Source organism: Melospiza melodia, chromosome 5 (assembly GCF_035770615.1).
Source record: "Melospiza melodia melodia isolate bMelMel2 chromosome 5, bMelMel2.pri, whole genome shotgun sequence".
NCBI classification, from domain to species: domain Eukaryota; kingdom Metazoa; phylum Chordata; class Aves; order Passeriformes; family Passerellidae; genus Melospiza; species Melospiza melodia.
In genome coordinates this window covers 18,936,643-18,956,557 of record NC_086198.1, presented here as the reverse complement: position 1 = coordinate 18,956,557, position 19,915 = coordinate 18,936,643, and the positions used below count along the sequence as shown (strand labels likewise).

General features: G+C 40.5%; 2 protein-coding genes across 2 annotated transcripts; one reads left to right on the top strand and one right to left on the bottom strand.

Moving 5' to 3' along the window:
- Window positions 1-136: 136 nt before the first annotated feature.
- GAR1 (GAR1 ribonucleoprotein) lies at window positions 137-5,046 on the bottom strand. Its single transcript, XM_063156481.1, has 7 exons — window positions 4,966-5,046; window positions 3,542-3,735; window positions 3,304-3,458; window positions 2,420-2,479; window positions 1,878-2,013; window positions 1,027-1,146; window positions 137-643 (listed from the first exon to the last, which is right to left on the bottom strand). Exons 2-7 carry the CDS (start codon window positions 3,720-3,722, stop codon window positions 630-632), a joined length of 666 nt encoding a protein of 221 aa, XP_063012551.1. The 5' UTR covers window positions 3,723-3,735; window positions 4,966-5,046; the 3' UTR covers window positions 137-629.
- A 155-nt stretch (window positions 5,047-5,201) lies between these two features.
- CFI (complement factor I) lies at window positions 5,202-19,684 on the top strand. Its single transcript, XM_063156480.1, has 12 exons — window positions 5,202-5,587; window positions 7,263-7,542; window positions 8,180-8,324; window positions 9,646-9,824; window positions 10,841-10,951; window positions 12,517-12,633; window positions 13,852-13,890; window positions 14,372-14,475; window positions 15,071-15,186; window positions 15,887-16,164; window positions 17,248-17,349; window positions 19,241-19,684. The coding sequence occupies exons 1-12, from the start codon at window positions 5,528-5,530 to the stop codon at window positions 19,456-19,458; spliced, it is 1,749 nt and encodes a 582-aa protein (XP_063012550.1). The 5' UTR covers window positions 5,202-5,527; the 3' UTR covers window positions 19,459-19,684.
- Window positions 19,685-19,915: the final 231 nt, after the last annotated feature.

Sequence of the window (19,915 nt, the reverse complement as noted above, 5' to 3'; positions counted from 1 at the left end):
AATCTTGTCTTGTTCATTAGACAGCACCTTCTAAGAGGACCACATCTTAATGCATTTGGTTTTCATTAATATTTATACAGAAAAATTCACAAAATATACTCTGCTGTCTTCTCTCTTATACATTATGCATTTAAAAAACTATCAACACAAAAGTTTGAAATTTAATTTATAAAAAAAGGTTCACAAAGGTTGTTTAAATGGCATGTCCAGAAGATTCAATATAAAAGGAGAATGAGAACCAAGGATCAGTCATGCACTGGTTCACACTGAAGTATGTGCATGCAGTGAACCTGCAGGGTCTTCTGAAAACTCATTTCAACTGATTATTTACTCCCAACTCCAACATGGAGTTAAGCACTGACTGCACTGCTTGTCAGAGACAAACAGTTTGAGAATAACATCAAATCGTGACTCAGTTACAAAAGTTTACACTGAGCAATCTTCAGCTCTTCACCTGGGGCTGCACTCTCCTCGTGCATCCATCAACAGTCATGAAGTGTAAAAATAATTGTCATTTGTAGATTCAAGTTCTTTATAAAAAGATTTTCAAGGTCCTTTACAAAATTTTGCATGGTTCTTTGCTTCTGCAGATGACATGATAAGACAATGAGATACTCATGGCTCCATTTTTAATGTCCTCTTCCTATTTTAAGAGAAAAGAAAAATACATCAAACAACTCTTATCTTAGTTGTGTTTCAAGCAAATTCTATACATAACATTGAATGAATTGATAGAATAAAATGCAAAAAACGAACATGGTTTTTACACATGCATCAACAAATGCAGAGTACTGTGCTTCAGTTTAAACTACCAGGATGCACAGAAATATCTCGCATAGAACCATAAACATCTATAAGACATTAAAAAAAAATATAAGACTAAAAACTATAAGACATTAAAAATCACAACATTCTGTTAATATTTACAAGCTTTAAATTATTTTAATAGTTACAAGCTTTTTAATATTTACAAGTTTTTATTTAGGAGCTATTATTTTCATGGAAAGGTAAAAACCCTACACTCACCCCGAAAGCCTCCTCCACCACCTCTTCCTCCTCTGAATCCTCCTCCTCCTCCTCCTCCTCCGCCTCTGCCTCCTCTGAATCCTCCTCCTCTTCCTCCACCTCTGCCTCCTCCAAATCCTCCTAAACAAAAGAAAGAAATTACCCTTTGAGAAGCATGTAAATTCTTGGTTATGCACAACAATTTATTTCATAGACAGCTTATGAAATGAAATGAACAACAACAAAAAACCAGAAAGTGTCAATTGCTGGACAGTTACCAGGTCAATTACTAGTAGCCTGCTTCTTCTAGGGACCATCTGGAGCATTTTAGGTATTGCTAAATATCTGATATACCATGTCCAAAATACTAAAGAGACTATAAAAAATGAACTACACATATAAACCAGTAAATTCATTACAGCTATTAGTAATTATTATCTATTAATTACAACTCAACACTAAACCAAACAAACCAAACCACTTTGAAACACTTGTCCCTTGCTGCATAGAGGCAGGGTATGGAAAAGAGACAAGAAACTGTGATGTAAGAAAAAATAAACTTCAGCTTTGTTTGAAGAGTACATCACAGGTGATGTTCAAAAAGCTTTCTGTCTTTGTTACAAATCAGCATTCCCTCCTCCCTATGCTTCGGAGCTGTTATTTAGCCAGTCTCGCCACCTGAAAGGTATCGCTGCCTTTTCTATACAGTCAAGCAGAAACATTTTTATTTGCAATACAGCTGTTGATATTCAAGTACTCACCAGCAGCTTTAGGAAACAAAACACAGATACTCCACAGAACAAATGACCAAAGCAACCCATGGCATCTCAAATAACTCCAACATCCCGCAGCTCTCATTCTTGTGATCTTACCTCTACCACCGCCTCTTCCTCCCCCACGTCCACCACCACGTCCTCCTCTACCACCTCCTCTGGGAGCACCTTTTTCTCCAGGGGGCCTTGGCAAAAACCTCTGAAGAGGCAGCAGCTTTGCTGGATCAATGTAAAACTGCAGGAAGAGAATTCCATTAAGCTTTCAAAATACCAAGACTAAAAAGCACATTAATATCTCCCTTTACAAATATCCACAATTTGGTGTTATCCCATTAGGTCAAACTGTCCTCTGCAAAAAGCCAAGGAGAGAAAGCACACAAGAAGTAAATCCCAGAATTAAAAAGCTACTAAAATATTGGTGATATTTGTGTGATTTTGTTGCATCTTTTCTCATGGGGCAAGAAAAAGGAGTAATGTGGCAAACACAGAACTGGAAAGGATGAGGAATTTAATTCCCTTGTTTACATAGGACAATTTGCTTTTAAAGTTATTAAATCTTAATAAATCTTTACTATCTGCTGACAAATAGACTTAGCTAACTGATGGCATTCAGTAAAATTCTGTTATTGAGATTGACTTACCTTTTGCATTTTTTTAAATGAAGAGGCTTTCATGTTCTCAGACAGTTTCACTGAAAAATACTGTTGGTTTCCTTAAGGAGCATTGCAGTAATAAAACATGCAAAACTGTGATTTTGATCAGTCCATGAAAGGAACATTGAGACATTTTCTAAGTTAGTATTTTATAAATTCAGCTAAATTTTACCACAATTGCAATTAAAGGTGATTCAAACCTGCACATTTTACTTCACATTTAATGTGGGAGAGGAAAATTCACATAGCTAGTGACTGGTGCTCAAACAACCAACACAGGCTGAGTCTTAACTGGGTTACTCCCTCAGCTATCCTGCTTTTGTCATGGATTCTGTCCATCTGGCAGTGACAACAAAATGTACCCAGTGTCTCTGTGTCAGGCTGGCTCTGCCACAGATGTCCTGGCACATCCCACTTTTATGGGCAGGAAAAGTAATAAACGTGACAATGAGCCACAGGACATCTCAGTATAAACTCCCTTTATAATTAAATAATGTGCTGGAGCATGAGCAAGGTCCCCTAATACACCAAAAAACCTAAAAGTCCTTGATCCACCTATGTTATGGCTTAGAAACCTACAGCAGAAAATCTGGTCAATTAGCCAGAAAAAGTAACAAGCTGAACCACCATGGATCCAAAGCACATCATCAGTACTGCTAAAGAGTGAAAATCTGATTGACTTCATGTACTCTGTCATATCAAAAAAGCTCTAAGACAGGCACTTAAATGAAGCACGTACAGTTGCAGCAAGACTCACATATAACTGGTAGCCAAACTCTGAACTATTTTAAAATCCTAGAGAAATCCCATTTCATATCAAATCAATTTTTAAAAAACAAATATTGTAAGTCACACATTTTTTGGAAGGATACAAAGTCTCTCAGCTGTCCAAATATTTCATCCACTTTGCCAATCTGCTCCTTATTATCCAGGTACACTGGGGCATTGAAATAAGGCACCTTGTTTTCCTCTGTTTTACATTTACAAACTAGGTCATCTTCACAGGGATGCATGAACTCTCCCAGCACTGAAATAAAGAGCAAACAAGCTAAAGGGCTGGAGCAGACAATCTAAGCAAAATAATAAAAGAAGTTTCTCCATGTAACTTACAAACTACCCTTTCTGGAGGGCCCTGGTCATATCCTCCTCTGTTGAAGCCTCCTCGTCCACCTCCCCGTGCAAAGCCACCTCCTCGCCCGCCGCGGTTGAAGCCACCTCTGTCACCGCCGCCTCCTCCTCGGCCGAAGCCACCTCCTCTTCCTCCTCCACCTCCTCTTCCACGAAAAGACATTCTCTACTGTTTCCTGCATTGGGAACAAAAAAAAAAAAAATCAGTCGTTTAAGATATAAAAGGTGCGTCCCATGTGCTTTGCTGTACAAATTGCAGTCTCCTGTCAGCCTGGTTTGTTAATTTAATGGTTTGACCTTTTCGAACCTCACTAAAAACATGCTGGCCTATGAAAAATCAAGTTTGCACCTAGGATGTCAGCCACTGCAACATCCGACTGCAAAAAGTGGCTAGCAGTGATCAGCTAGTCATCTTTGACTCATCTGTATAAAGATGCCACATCTGATGGCAGTCCCCAGCCCCACAAGTGGCACAAAGTGAGAATATCATAGAATAGTTTGGGTTGGAAGGGATCCTAAAGGTCAACTTCTGCCAACCCCTCTGCTGTGTACAGGGACACATTCCACATAGGCTGCTCAGGGCTCCATCCAGCCTGGCCTTGGGATGGGGCATCCACAGCTTCCCTGGGCAGCCTATTCCAGTGTCTCACCCCTCTCACAGTAAAGAACTTCTTCCTCACATCCTATCTCGACACACCCTCTTTCAGTTTAAAACTGTCTTCTCTTATTCTACCGCTATGTGCCCTTGTGAAAAGTCCCTCTCGAGCTCTGCCGTAGCCTCCTTCAGGCACTAAAATCTTCCCAGAGCCTTCTATTCTCCAGGCTGAACAATCCCCACTCTCAGCCTGACTGCAGAGGAGAGGCGCTCCAGCCCTGTGACCACTTTCATGGCCTCCTCTGGGTTTGCTCCAGAAACGCCACGTCCCTCCTGTGCTGGGCACCCCCGAGCTGATGCAGCCCTGCAGGTGGGGTCTCAGCAGAGCAGAGCACAGCAGAGCAGAGCAGAGGGGCAGAATCCCCTCCCTGCCCTGCTGCCCACGCTGCTCTGGATGCAGCCCAGGACAGGTTTGGCTCTCTGGGCTGTGAGTGCCCATGGCTGGGTCATGTCCATCCTGTCACCCACCAGCACCCCGAGCCCATCTCAGCAGGGCTGCGCTGATCTGCTCCTCCCCCAGCCCGTGCTGGTATCAGGGGTTCTCCCGACCCTTCCTCTCGGCCCCGTTAAACCTCGGGAGGTTCCCTCAGGAGGCCGCACTGCTCGGGCTCGGCCGCACTGGGCGCGCACCCGCAGCGCCTCACAGGGCCCTGGGACGCGGCCAGCAGCCAGAGCGGGGGGACCCCAGCCGCCGGGGCCATTCCCTGAGGGATGACGGACGGACAGACGGACACGGCAGCGCCAGACGTACCTGCACGTGCGCGTCGCGCCCGCCCGGAAACACCCGCGCTGCCGCAAACCGGGCTGGCTGCCGTAAGTGAAAGGGCGCGGGCCGGCCGACAGTGTCGCGAAGGGCTGTCCATTGCCGGCAATGGCGGCGCGCCCGGAGCGAGCGGGGATGGGCGGGGCAGCCACGGGAGGCTCGGCAGGGACGCACACCCGGGTGTGACAGCGCCGGTCCTGGCAGCGCTGTAACCCCGCTCTCAGCAACGCCTACTGCCGGGCGAGCCGGGCAGGCATCGATCGGGCTCCTCTGCGCTAAGTGCAGTCCCAACAAGCGCTTCCTTTTAATCATTTACTTCAAGGGCTTTGCTTCTGTTTTCTCGCCATCCACTTCCGATAAAATCAGTTAAGGCAGGCTCTTTTGGAGAGATCAGATTTATCGGTTAATAGTTGAGGATCCTGTACTTTATTTCTAAATACACTTGAAAATATTTTTCTAATGGTTAAAAATTAAACCCAGATCTAACAGCTGACATTCAAAAGAATCCCAGCCAGAGGAATTTGTCTAGGAAGAGAAATAAAATTTCATCATGCGAATGCTCCCAATTTGCTTGGTTTTCTTGTGTCTCTTTTGTCTTTGTGGATCAGAGGTAAGATATGTTTTATTGTGTTAGCAGTAAACATTTTTAATGTTTAAAAATGTTTTAAAACATTTTAATAAACAGTTTATTGTTATAAAAGCAAAGCAAATTGATTTTTTTTTTTTAAAAAAGTTCCTTTCATAGAATTTGTGCTTTATACATTTGTTTTAGCCCAGCCTGAATGTCTGAAGTCTGTTATTTCTCTTTAATGCTTTGATTCTACCTGGGGCTTATGCTAACAGGTTTGTGGAAAAGATTTTAATCATCATCGTATCCTAAACCAAATTTGCAAGCATGGCTGACCACAGAAAGGTGCTGCAATTTCCACACCCCTCCCCCTCCCGTTTTTGAGAAATGGTATTGCAATCTTGTGATATGGCAGCAAATTCTGCAGATCTTCTCTGGGCTGAAGTGTCCAGGAGAGCCAGTCTGGGCTGGGCATTCAGCACAATCCAAGCTTTCAGAGAAGTTCTGAGATAAAAATCAGCACCTGCTGTTCCCCCTGAGGAGGAACATCTAGCACAACATGGGAGTTGAGCCAAGGCGGATCTGGCTCACAGTTTGGATCCTACTGACCCAAGAACAGCAGGAAGAATTTAATAAGATTATACAGCCGTGAAAAGGAGAGGTATTGGATTTAATTCTGCCTGAGCTACATCCTCCCCGACTCTACTGTGGCAGGATTTCTTCATGAGAACTTTAAACTTCAGCTCTATTGATCCAGTTGACACAGTCAAAGCTGATAAATCACATTTGAGGACTAATGTTTTTCTCCCATTTTTACACAGAGGCCATCCATATATATTTTCCATGTTCAAAGATTCATCCTGCCCACGGATTTTAGTAAGCAAAAGCACTCAGCCAGCACTGAAGTCAGCAGAGAGCTGCACAAACACAGGTGCCACTCACCCAGAGGCCATCAGAGGGAGGGTCACAGTCTGTACCTGCAGTGCAGTGATGGCCAGCAGCCACCCTGCAAACCCTCTGCTGTGCAAGACACAGGAAAGACGCTGATGGGGATGAGCACTTAATTTTCAAATTGCTTTTGGATACTTGTTAAGGTACTTGAGGTACTTGTTACTTGAGCAGTCATGTGGACTCTGCAAAACAAATGATTAATTATGGATTCATTTGCTAGTAAGTAATTCATAAATATTTACACATGATATTGAAATCCAAAGTCAACCAGGCCAATAAAACAAATCTTAGGGAAAAAAAAAACCAAGTTGCTATTTTTCTCTTTCTCTGGTGCTTAAATTCCTTCATGTTTTAATCTGTTTACCATCCCATTGCTGGTATGTGTTATAAACCAGTGCCTTTAGAAATGTTAATAGTCTGCTGGGCACTTCAGCTGATGTTTGAAAAGTAAAGGGTATAAAGTTTGTGGGAGATCAGTAAGACTGAAGATCACACCCGGTAAATAATCCAAAAAGAAAAAAGGAGTTCAGAAAAAGTGAGAGAGACGAGGTGGCCAAAGACAAGGGAATAAACTCTATAAATGGTATTTAGGAAGTTCTGATTAGGTGGGAGAAGGCTTATAAATGGACACTTTGCTGAGGTCAGTGAAGGGATCTGGAAACTCTTGGTACAGTCCCTAATCTTGCTTTCATTTAAAATATTTTTTACAGCAGCATTTATTATTTTTTCAGCACCCTCTAATGCTGAAGAAAACAATTTTCCACAGGTTAAACCTGCCCAGCCAGCTAAGCAAGACAACTACCTCATAGAAGAATGCTTGGGCAACAAATACACCCACAAGTCCTGTAAGAAAGTTTTTTGTCAGCCATGGGAACGATGTGTGGAGGGAAGGTGCCTGTGCAAGCTCCCCTACCAGTGCCCAAAGAACGGCTCTGCAGTTTGCTCTAGCGGCGGGAAGAACTTCCGTACCTACTGTCAGCTGAAGAGCTACGAGTGCCAGCAGCCCAAAGCAAAGTTTCTGCACAGGGGAACGTGCAAGCCTGAAGGTATTCACCCCTCCTTTTCCAAAATCTATCCATCAGGGGTGGCGGAGGAGATGCTTACACTATCTACAGAAAGTCTGTTCATTTTCTTGCACCAGTGACAGCGTGAAACAGAAAATGAAAAGTCACTGAAAGTGGGGGGTATCTGCTGATTTTTATAAAAAATAAAGTGATTTTTATAAAAAAATAAAGGCCCAGGTCACCCTGCTGCTGGTTTTGCTACACAGACTGCTGCAGGCATTTTGCAACACAGGTAATAGAAGTAGGATGTGGCCCTCTCACTGCAAGTATTCCTGGTTGGTTATGAAAAATCCCCTAAAGAAGGTCATTATACTAAAATGCAGCCTGCTCTTGGTAGATCTTCAAGAACTCTTATGGACCCATTGCCCTCGTTTGTCCTTAAACTGTCATAGTCTGAGAAATTAGCAGGCTTAAAGACACAAAGGCAACCCTCAGAACTAATTCAGGAATAATACCTGAAGCCTCTGATTCCCAGTCTTCTGTTCTTTCCATATGAACTTTGGCAGTAAATACAAAATTAATCCTGATTTGCTTTTGTGCTGTCTTTCCACTAGATACATCTATATAATATGATTTTGTTTGGGGATTTTTTTCATTTCTCTCTTTTTTATTTTTTAAGAAACATTTTCAGTCTCTCTGGGTCATGGAGATTCAAGTTTGCTTCGAGTAAAACCCATGAATCACAAGGAGGACAGTTTTGTGTGTGCTAGTGAATGGACTATGAATGAAGCAAACGTGGCTTGCAGGCACCTTGGCTTTGAATTGTAAGTTTGGGCAATTTATCTCTGGATAACTGCAGGGGATATGAAAAAGTAGTGATGTTTACAGAAGTGTCAGTCACAGCCAACAGTTAAGACAGAAAACTCATGAACTATGTATTGGCTACAATATTCTGATAAAACTTCCTAAACTGACATCTGAGAGTGAAAGCCAAAACACAGATTTCTGTGTTCTGTTACAGGCTACAGCTATACAAGCCATAACTTCTTTGCTTTAAAATAAAGACCAGTGTGGAGGGGTTCTCTCAGGCCTGTGTTAGGGAAAATGCATGGATGGACCACTCCCAAGTAGCTGTGAGCACTGATCAGAGAAAGGTTTCTCAGGACAGATGACAAGAGGGTACAGCTCTGTTTTGCCCCTTGCATTAGCCAGACTAACAAGGAGCAGAACATGGGGGTTTTTCCTTCACCCCTGCTGCCACTGCTTGCTCTGGCTCCAGGGATGGCTGAAGTCACACACAGTTTGTTCTTTTTCCTATAACCACAATGATAATCCAAGTTGTGTATTCAGCTCCTTATAGAGTTACCTCTGTATCCTGTACATAATAATTTACACCTGTAATGTAACATAACTTAGGTAGTGTTGCCTTCCCAACCTTACCAGAAAAAAAAAAAAAAAAAAAAAAAAAAAAAAGTCCCCAGAAAACTAAAGCTGCTACTGCAGTGCCTCTCTAGGTGAGAAGCAAGTGTTTGGTAGTCGTGATCAGTGTATGTTCAGATAGCAGAGAGGGGTTTGCCCTGGACAGAGCATTCAGCTGTGGAGTCTCATTGAAAGCCTCCCTAGTTACTTATTTATTTGAGCCATATTTCTTTAAGGTAGGGGATCATACACTGTTAGGAGAATACTGCTCAGGTAAAACCAAGAAAGATAAAATTTATCAATCCCAGCCTTGCAGTGGCCTGAGCTTGCCCAACATTCAGTGGTTTGGATAGGACCAAGGATAGCTGACCCCATGCAGGATGGTTCCCAAGTTATGGCTCACCCATGTCCACACAGAGACAGAGGTCTGAGCTCACAGGTTCTGCTACATAAGGAGACTTTTCTATCCATCGTGATACACAGAGACTTTCATAGACCTACATATGCATTTGGGGACAGCAGCCTGCAAAAATTAGCACTTCTTCCAAAGTAAACATCTCCTGTTTACCCCTAGACAACTCCAGTTGCTAGTCTGCTCTTTTTCTTAGCCATGACCAAAATTCTTTGACACTGAGGAAAATTGTGTAACGTCTAAATAATAAAAGCAGTGGACAATCCATTGTGAAATTATATAATTTGTTGTTGTTGTTATTATTATCTTCACAGAGGTGCTGAATATTACCAAGTCACTTCCAGCATCACAGAATCTGCCTTAAATTCATTAAACTGTCTGCAAATAAGTTGCAGGGGCCTAGAGACAAGTCTTGCTGAATGTCACATAGAGATGAAATCAAGAGATAGTAATGAGGGACTGGTTAGCCTGCAGTGCCATGAAAATCTCAGAGGTTAGTAGATCTTTTTAGTTTAATATCTATTTGGTCTTTTTACCTTTTAAGTATATTTTAAACAATGAGGACCCAGTTTGCTGAACTCTCAGCCACAGAAAACCCACACTGAAACCTTTTGATCACTTTAAATCATCATTTTGTAGACTTTATGACAACTGAGATAATCTGGAGTCAAGACAGTCTTGAATTTTCAAGTTTGAAAATCACTGCTGTCCCCAAAGTATTTTTACAGATATAAAATGAATTTATTTCATCCTTAGTTCTCTTTGTTCCACCATCCCTTCCAAGGGTATCAAGGTATATTGTATCCCATGAATCTTACCTCTCCTGGCTTAACTGGTGAGGAGACAGGTGACAATGTGGTGCTCACTGTTAGAGGGACATCAATTAGCACACCACTAGCACCACAGCCAGACAAACATGACTACAGTGGGAAACTGCTGGTGTCTTCTGTGGGGGTTTCAGGACTCCTCAGTTTCTCACTGTAAAGGGGGAATCAAAGCCTTGTTTAGAATTCTAACAGCTTTTCATTCCCTGTAGGGAGCTTTCTTTGGCACTGGTGAGCATAGCCTGAGATGCTGCTGACTGGAAGAAGTGCTATGAATCATCTCATTCTCATTTTTTTCTTACAAAAGCAGTTATTCACAGACTCTTGAGTTCTTTCTAGAGAAGGAACCTCCATCATCCTAATCCCTTGAATCATTTATAGTGTGTTTGAATTGATCATTTCTGGTTTAGTCCTCACCAGTCCTTTCATTAGAAGAAATGAAATTCCATTTTGCCATGCTACTGGCAAATTTGGAGGAAGAAAATGAGAGGTCACACTGAAACCCTGGTGAAAAGCAACCAAAGCAATAAAAAATTCTTCCTATTTACCTGACTGGGCCCCAGCATACCTACTGCTGATGGGCCAAACTGCTGACAGAATCCAACATGCAGGCAGAGCATTTCCCTGGGCAATTATGAACCTACACCAAATTCCACACTAACTTCATTTTCATCTTGCTGCACAGTTTGTTCAGATGGGGAGTTTCACTGTGTCAACAAGAAGTGCATTTCTCTGAATAAAACCTGTGATGGGATCAATGACTGTGGAGACCTGAGTGATGAACTGTGCTGTAGAGGTAACATTTTCCTGTCAGGTGTTTCAAAATAATTTCAGCAGAAATCCACCCACAAAGAATTTTTACAGTGATGTAACAGCTAAATTCTCTTTTCCATTAAGTCACTACATTAAACAAATCTGACCATAATTTACACACAGGCAAGTGCAAAAAAGCAGGCATGAAATACCATTTTGAAGCAGACAAGTTGATCTCTTGAGAATCTGGATTTCTTCGGAGAAAGAGAAAATACAATGAGATCATTTAGGAGGCTGCTAAACATTGATACAAAAAATTAGTCCTTATAGCATGAAAATGTACTTTTACTTGGAAAAAAACAATAGTAATTAAACAAAGACACTGGTTTTCTAATGAACTATCTTTAAACCATAAAAAGATCTCCCTTAAATGTATTACTAATGCAAGATCATCCGTGGAATATCTGTGATGATTTCCTGGCACACTGCTTGTTCATGAACAGTCACTCCTTTAGCATCTGCAATTCCAGCTGTAAAAGTTCTGATTGGAAATGAGGAATGGATCTAGCATGACTTGAATGCAGGAGAATACTTTCAAAATTTTTGTTTCAGGTGCCAAATGCTAATGTGGGTTACAAATCCTGTCATTATCCCTCCATAACCTTAATTTTGTAGTGTTGCAATTGTAAGTAATTTTAATGAGATAATGGTGGAAACATGGTCACAGTAATTTTAGAACAAAAATAATAAATACTTGTGATTTCATATATTTAGTGGACATGTATTTGGACTCCACATGACAAAAATAGTGCTGTTTCAGCTGAATGGGCTGAAAACAATGCTTCCTGAAATCAACATAAGTATTTAAACTGAGTTCAGTGGTCTTTGGATCATCTTGGGATATCTGGATACTTTTAGAGAATTACCTTATTTTCAGTTAGATACAAACATCTTTAAAAAGAGATTGACATCAAATTTTAAATTAGCTCAAAAGACCCTATCATGAATTCATGCACTGCTTTGCTTTTGATAACATTTAAAGGGATCACAAAATTAAAAAGGAAGGGGGTTTTCAGGTTCATAATACCTGTTCAGGTAACAAAGAATTTTAGAAGAGGTAAGTTATTTCATCCAGTGTTCTCCTGTCAGGACTCTTGATTCCTAACCCTGCATTTAGGCATTTAGCTCGTTCAACCAAAAATCAGCTTGGTCTCTGATTTGGGGGGTGGAATTTGGCACAAGCATCATCAGTTCCTCATTTGAGGTGATCAGTGATGCTGGCAACATTGGAGATCTTTTGGCTGAGGTTGAGTGTGGACGTGTTATGGATGAAACTGGTGTGGTATGATACCAAGTCTAGCAGTGCTGCAGTAGTAACAGAGATCCACATTTTTCAAATCTTATAGTTTCAAATTTTAAAGTGAGGAAAGCCAAGTATTCATTTTGTTTAGACGCACAGAGCCTGCTTTTGTAATCTCTTTATGAACAGGCAGGTTCCCTATAACATGGATATATGTTTGGTTTAGATTGTAAAAAGCTCTGTGACAGTGTGAGGTTGCTGAACCAAATCATGCTGTGATTTACATTTGTAATTCCCCTGTGTTACAGAGTGCAGAGAAAACAGCTTCCACTGCCGGTCAAACATCTGTATTCCAAATAAGAGTGTCTGCAACAAAGAAATTGACTGCCTCACAGGAGAGGACGAAGCTGGAGCTATCTGTGCAGGTCTTCTGAAAGATGTTTTTGTTTCTTTCATTCAGCTCAATTTTAACTAGAGGCTACACAATGAATATTACTATTTTGTTTATTATGCAAGAACCAGTCTTCCCAATATTATGTTACGCATAGTAGGAAGAAAAGGTCATAGAATTTTCTCTCCTTTCTTTCTGGAAAGGCCTGACAAGAAAACTAAAGGAAGGAAGAAAGAGATGATGTTTTGGGAAGCTTAAGGCAGATTATGTCTTTTCTTTATGTGGCCAGCTATCAAACTGGTATCCCCTAAGAAAGTGTAAGAAACAGGAATACTTTCCTCACAAATGAGGAATTCAACAAGTTTGTCAATATAATAATTCTTCTGTGCTTTTCCCCCTCTGTTGAAAAGATTATGTTTTGTTTGAAAATTAGAATGTTTTTCTTGCTCTCAAGAGAGACAAAGTCTAAGGCCAAAAAAGTAAAAACTACTGGTAAATGGTAATTAGTACAGGTAAACTGAACTCTAAATGTAAACATTACTGTCAGTGACATGAGAACAGACACAATGCTCAGCCCCCATATAGGGACTGAATTCAATGGGCACTTTGTTTGAATAAAAGCTGACAAACCGGATTCACCAAGCACTTAATTTACCTTTCATGTTGAATATCCTCCCTTACCCTATTAAAGGAGGCACATAGTGCCCATCAGCATAACCTAAATTGGGGGCCAAAGACCAAATAAAAACCTGTTACTTAATGCTCCTTTGAGTTTTAGAAAGTTTCAAAAGGTCAGAGGGCCAGGAGAAGAAATTTTGGTTGTTTCTGGTGGAGGAGAATGGGACATCTCCCCAGAGATCACAAGCACAAAAAGGGCAGTTTCTCAGGGTTTCCTGGCAGAAGGGGTCCCTAGGCTTGGAGAGTGAGTAGATGTTGTGTAGTTATGAATGAGTATCTGCTGGCTGCTGGTCATTTGTAGGCTGAGGCAGCCAAACAGTGCCTGGCAGGAAAAGGAAAAGGAAAAGGAAAAGGAAAAGGAAAAGGAAAAGGAAAAGGAAAAGGAAAAGGAAAAGGAAAAGGAAAAGGAAAAGGAAAAGGAAAAGGAAAAGAGCAGGCACCAGGCTGGAGAGTATTGCTCTCCATGAGAACAGTATGCCCTTATGCATTTAAAATATATTCCATCATCGGGTCACACGCACATATATTCAAGTAAATGTTTGCCGATAATTTAAATATTTTGTTAATACTACAGGCAAAGAAGAAGATGCTGAAAATAACAGTATGGATAAAGGTAAGTGTAATTAGCCCTCCAAAATCACCAGCATGCCCTCTTATTAGTGACTTTCTAGCTACCAGCCAGCTGCTCAGATCTAGAACACTCAGATATTCTGACTTTGTAATTTACTAATATGCACTCTGGGACTTACTGTTTGTCTCACTTTTCACTGACTTCGGGAATGCCATAATAATTCATCCTAGCTGAGGATCTACATCTGCATGTTTTGGCAACTGGTAAACCCTCAGCTGAGGTAAACTCTCAGCAAACCTAGGGGAACATCCTTAAAATTATTTGCCTGAATGCATGCAGCATTGAAAAATGGAGAGAAGTGATGTGATGCTCAGACACAAGCAATTTTGAAAGCAAAAAGAGATGCCAATATTTTTGGTCTTTGTTTTCCTGCTATTTCAGCTACTGGCATATTCACAGCACTCAAATTTTTAACAAGAATGTATACCTGAATTCTGAAATATGTTTTTCCTTTTTGTTAAAGAAAGAAAAATGATAAAGACACTTCTTCCCCAAGTGCACTGCGGTGTTAGGAATCACACACTAACTCGACGGAAAAGAATTGTAGGTGGAGAGATTGCTGGAAAGGTAAAAAAACAACTTTACCAGATATGAGTTCATTCAGCATTGATTTAAATGGGCATTATTTTCCTTCTGTTAAAGTTATGGAAATAACAAAATCAGCTACAATGCTTATGTCATGTTTTGCAGCAGTAGTGGCATTGCACTGAATGTAAGTAAAGAGAAGCACAGTTTATAAAGTAAAATATGGACTTACAAAATTAAGCACTGAAGTACAAATAGACACTGACAATTACTCAGGGAAATGATTAATACTACAGCCAAAAATAACAATTCTGACGTAATGGAGTTAAATTTTGTGGCTTTGAAACAGAATATAACAAAAATGCATTCAAACCACGTGAGGTCCTCCATCTGTTTTTCTGACTACAAGGGGTTTCATGACTAAAAGCTGGAGGTAAAGATATATTGCACAAAGTCAGAATATTGAATAAAATTACTGAGTTTTTGTATATATATCCTTTGTATCTGATGGAGCCCAATTTACAACTTCTGGAGAGCATATCTTTTATTAAAATCAGATGTTTTTCCCTTTATGCCCTAATCATTACAATTTACAATTGTAATGATTTCTCATTATTTGTGTTTGTTGATTGAATAGGGTGAATTTCCTTGGCAAGTGGCAATTAAAGACACCAGCAATGAAGGTTCCACAGTGTACTGTGGAGGGGTTTATATTGGTGGCTGTTGGGTTCTGACTGCTGCTCACTGTGTCAGGTAAAAACAATTCATTCTGAAATTCTTTCTGCAAGGCAGAAAAATTGATTTGGATACTACTGCCCTTCTCAGCTATGTGTTTGTTAATTTCTGTTTGTCTGTTGAATAGATCAGTTTAAAACACTGACTCACCCACATTAAGCATGAGGAAGATTCAGAGAAAACAGAGGGTTTTGGCAGTGAATAGAAAGATAAAAAGTTAACTATGAGTTTGAAGAGACATGGCATACTTCAGTCAGATAGCAGCAGGCAGGAAAGGTTCATTGTAACCACTCTGCTTGAAGTTAAATACAACAGATCTCTTCTCCATGTCTACCTTGTGGAAGTCCAGGATCTGTCCCAGAGAGTGTCCCTGGGGTTATATATTCCCCAGAAAAAGCCAAGAGCAGACATGTAAGATTTGCCAGTCCCATCCACATCTGCTCACCTTTATCAGCAAAAGCACCTGTTTTCCATTTGTCACAACACTAAACAGAGCCTGGCTTTAACATCAATTTCTGTATTAGTTGCAGTACTCACCATGTGTCATCTGTCTTGAATTTGCTACACTTCAGAAAAGCCTGGGCATTAAGTCCAGAAAGAAAATATATGTATCTAATATAGATTTTTATTCTATATAAACTTCGATAAAATGCAACACTTTACATCTTTAAACCAGTTGAAATGTAAGGCTTGTGTTTATTTCACTGTTTTTTTCCAGGGCAAATCGGGTCCATCTCTACCTTGTCTGGGTTGGAATGTTGAACACAATAGCGTATGACAAAGAGACAAATACTTACAAACTAAACCAAGTGATAATTCATGAAAACTACAATGCATCAACGTATGAAAATGACATTGCTCTGCTGGAGCTGAAAGGTTCTGGGCTCGGAGAATGCTCCCTGGAAGAGACCAGCACACCTGCCTGTGTGCCCTGGTCAGAGTATATGTTTAAGACTGGTGACAGATGCAAGATTTCTGGATGGGGACTAGAGAAAGGTATTTGCTTTAGTGCTCACTTCAGGAATGTATTATTTGTATAACTCATTTCCTAATTGGGGTGAGCTTTCATTTTGAAAAGGCTGAAAAGCAGTTATGCACAAAGCACTCAGAAGAGGCTGAGTACAGACAATGTAGGCTGTGGTTTGGCCCTCAGGTATCACTGTTGGATTCTCTTTTCTGTACTGCTTCCTCTGCTGTTTGTATATTGATATAGAGGACACACCTGGATGAAAACTACTCTGAAAGGAAGAATTTTCCTTTTGTCCATCTAATAGTTCTGTCAGCTGTGGAGACCTGTTAAGGACATATAACAGATGTTGTTTGGTAGCTCACATGGGTCCATAGTCACACTGTCCTCTGACCCCTTCCCAACAGCCAGCATGAAACTCAGCACATCCTGTCTCTGCCATGCTTGAGTTCAGCCCAGAGATGCCCGCACAGACACAAATATAGTCATACTTTCAAAGATTTGGGAAGCATTTGTCTTGTATAAGAGTGTTACAGCATGGTGTTGGAGCTACCACATACTGGTTGGGAGGTTTCTCCTCTCCATACTCAGCAGCATCCACCCAGCAAATGCAAAGTTGGGAATTGCTAGCAAACAGACAGAGACAAAAACAGAGCATCTCTTTAGACTTGTGAATCCATACCTTGCTCATATCTTCAGTAACTGGTCCATAAAGATAGAGCAGAGTTGGAAAAAGGGTAATAAGGATGAATCACAGCCACATCTCCAGTTCACAAAAAACAATGTACCCATTTCCAAGGTCCTGGAAACCTTCATATGGAAAACACAGGAAAAAAGCCCTGAGGAACACAAGGAAATGGAAAGGGTGAAAAATGGCACAAAATGAAAGCACTGTAGTTTACACTGCAATTAAAACACTGTGCTTTTATTTTGAACTACCTGGCCAATGCACTGTAATTCATATGGGGTAAATATTAGTGGCAGTTTAAGGTTTCTGGTTTATAATACTGAAGATAATATTATGTAAATAAGTAAATAACTAACTTTCAAATTATTATATTAAATGTGTCTAATGTGTACTTGTCATTTTAAATTTTGATTTTTTTTTCTAGGTTACACAAAACAATTTATCCTCAAGTGGGGAAATGTTAATTTATTTCACAATTGTTCTGAATTGTATCCAGGACGATTTTTTAAAAAAATGGCATGTGCAGGTAAGCATCCATTTTCTTACTATCATTTCTCTACCATCAAGCTCTCAGTTTAGGCCAGACCTACTGGCTGGGAATCTTCTAGACTTAAGAAAGGCAATAAATGAACCACCACAATATCACTGTTGGCTACATGCCAGCCACTGAGTCTGTGGCATCCACCATTATCCACTTATTTGTAAACAGAGTTCAGATGACAGCATGACGAGTTTCTGTGATTATTTGGGAAAATTTCTGCATGTAATTTGAGTTATATTTTCTAAATACAAAAGCACTTTACAGCCTACTGAACCACCTGCCTTCAATGTATTTGATTCTGATTCAGCAACATATTTAAGCAAATGCCTGTCCTAGAACTCACACCCCTGTTGAGTAGAATTCACCTGCTTGGACATTTACCTCTACCACAGTGCATGCCAGGAGAATACAAATAATTTTCAAACTTAGATCAGTCTGTCCGGGAAACTGGTTGCTACTCCTAGTATTAAAATGAGGATTTTTGAATATACATTTATTGCTTCTCAAGTGACAAAAAGTGTTGCCAAATATATGACTAAAAGAGCAGTGAGTATTCAACTCACAGGACAGATAGTTTCAACTGTTTATTAAATCAAAAAGTGAAGGCAATCTTTAAACAAACTACTCAACAAGAAAATTAAAATCAGATATAAAAGCAAAATAATTTTTGATAAATTCAGGGTGTTATCTGTAAGATATTGTGTTTATTAAGCACAGCTTTAGTTTATAAGTGTAACTAATCTCCCTTTTCTTCAACATATTTCAAGTCATCATACTTTACCATGAGGGGAAATGACAGTACCATGAGACACATTCTGAAAGGGGATACCTGGGGATAACATCCCCTCCCTGATGCAAATAAAACCTTTAAAATAAAGGGCTGGTACTCACAGGAGTTAGTAATACAAGCAAATATTAATTAAACTGATTAAAGGCAATAAATTCTTGTTTCATAGGATTTATAATCCTAACTCTGAACAATTTACATAACTCTTTCTCAGTAAGGTACAGATTCAAGAAGGAGCTTTTCAAAAGTTTGGGGACTTGTGCTTTGTCTTGTGCTTCCTTCATACTAGGACAGTCAGTCAAGCAGGAAAGTGTAGTAAGGGTGTTAGAAATTAATTAACTTTTACTAAGTATATAGGAAAAACCATAAATCATATTCTAGCTCTGTAGCAACATTTCTGCTTATATCACATCCATCTTGATTCTTTTTTTTTTTGTTTTCATGAACATTGGGTTTGCTGACCTGAAAATGAGTGTGTTTGTGAACACTGAAGCACAAAGGGCACTGGATCCTGCACACCTGTGCCTCAGAGCTGTGCACTACCTGGTGTTTCTAAAGGTCCTCACTGAGACCAACCATGCAGTGGGGGCACTTAGAGACAGCTGCTCTCCCTCCCATCCCAGGATTCATCTGCCCACCTGTTTTCATAAAGCTGGTAAAGAGAATAATTGAAGAGATGACACTAGACAATGGATTAGTGGGTAGAGAGGACACCAAAGGCAGACACACAGGCATACACACATTATGGTATCTTCACTTCCAAAGGAATCAGTGCACAAATCTTTATACCTCATGCCATTTTTATGGGCTACTTTTTACAGTAGGCAATGTGGCTGAATTCCTCTCTATTGCACTGCATAAAACAAGACTGATGAAAAAGCAAATGGGAATTTGGGCCAGCCACAAGTATACAGAGAAGCCCTGCACTTGAAATGAGAAGTAACAGACTTGAAGAGGCTCAGAATCTTTACTGCTGACCATTAGGCAAACACCTGTCGGGAAGCGACACAGACCTGAAAAATCTCCTGAGCTCTGCCTCGTGCGCCAGCTTGTACCTTCACTTACTTTTGCTTTTTATTTCCTCCCCAGGTACTTATGATGGCTCCACAGACAGCTGCAAAGGTGATTCAGGAGGGCCCCTGGTGTGCTTTGATGCAGAAGACGTGGCCTATGTGTGGGGCATTGTGAGCTGGGGTGAGAACTGTGGCGAGGCTGGTCACCCTGGCGTGTACACACAGGTTGCCAGCTACTATGACTGGATTAGCCACCATGTATCAAGGGGGCTCATTTCACGGTACAATATCTGAAGCTCAGAAAATTCAATGCTTCCTTCATATCACCTATGCAAAAATAGTCCTTTTCCACAATCAGCTGTCACACAACTTAGCAACAATCAGTACAAATCTTCAAGGAATGTATTTTGAAAATTCTTAACACTCTCTGAATATCGCATTTTTGCAGAGCCTGTGGGAAGAGAATTTTACAGGCACAAGTCCACTGCAAAGGTCTCTAATAAAAGCAGATATTAAAATATTTTTTTCTTGTAATATTGTTTTTTTCCACTTTTCACATTGCATTTCAGTTGCTGTTGTTTTTTTGGCTAAAAGGGATAATGATACTGGAAGCAGTGGTTGGAAAATGCACTGGCAAGTGACCTTCACAGAAATATGAGAACTTCACAGAAAGGACAGCAGCCAGCCTGCTTTAAAGAACTTAGGTCATCTCGAGGTCTAAGTCACCAGAAACCCTCAGCAGGCTGCCTGG

Bases quoted from the DNA above. Each gene is read 5' to 3' on its own strand.
- CFI (XM_063156480.1), top strand. From the start codon at position 5,528: ATGCGAATGCTCCCAATTTGCTTGGTTTTCTTGTGTCTCTTTTGTCTT. The intron at 7,543-8,179 runs GTATTCACCCCT...TTATTTTTTAAG, and splicing joins GGGAACGTGCAAGCCTGAAG to AAACATTTTCAGTCTCTCTG. The intron at 13,891-14,371 runs GTAAGTGTAATT...TTTTTGTTAAAG, and splicing joins AAATAACAGTATGGATAAAG to AAAGAAAAATGATAAAGACA.
- GAR1 (XM_063156481.1), bottom strand. From the start codon at position 3,722: ATGTCTTTTCGTGGAAGAGGAGGTGGAGGAGGAAGAGGAGGTGGCTTC. The intron at 2,480-3,303 runs GTATCCTTCCAA...GGAAACCAACAG, and splicing joins TTGGACAGCTGAGAGACTTT to TATTTTTCAGTGAAACTGTC. The intron at 2,014-2,419 runs GTAAGTCAATCT...CTCTTCCTGCAG, and splicing joins CATTTAAAAAAATGCAAAAG to TTTTACATTGATCCAGCAAA.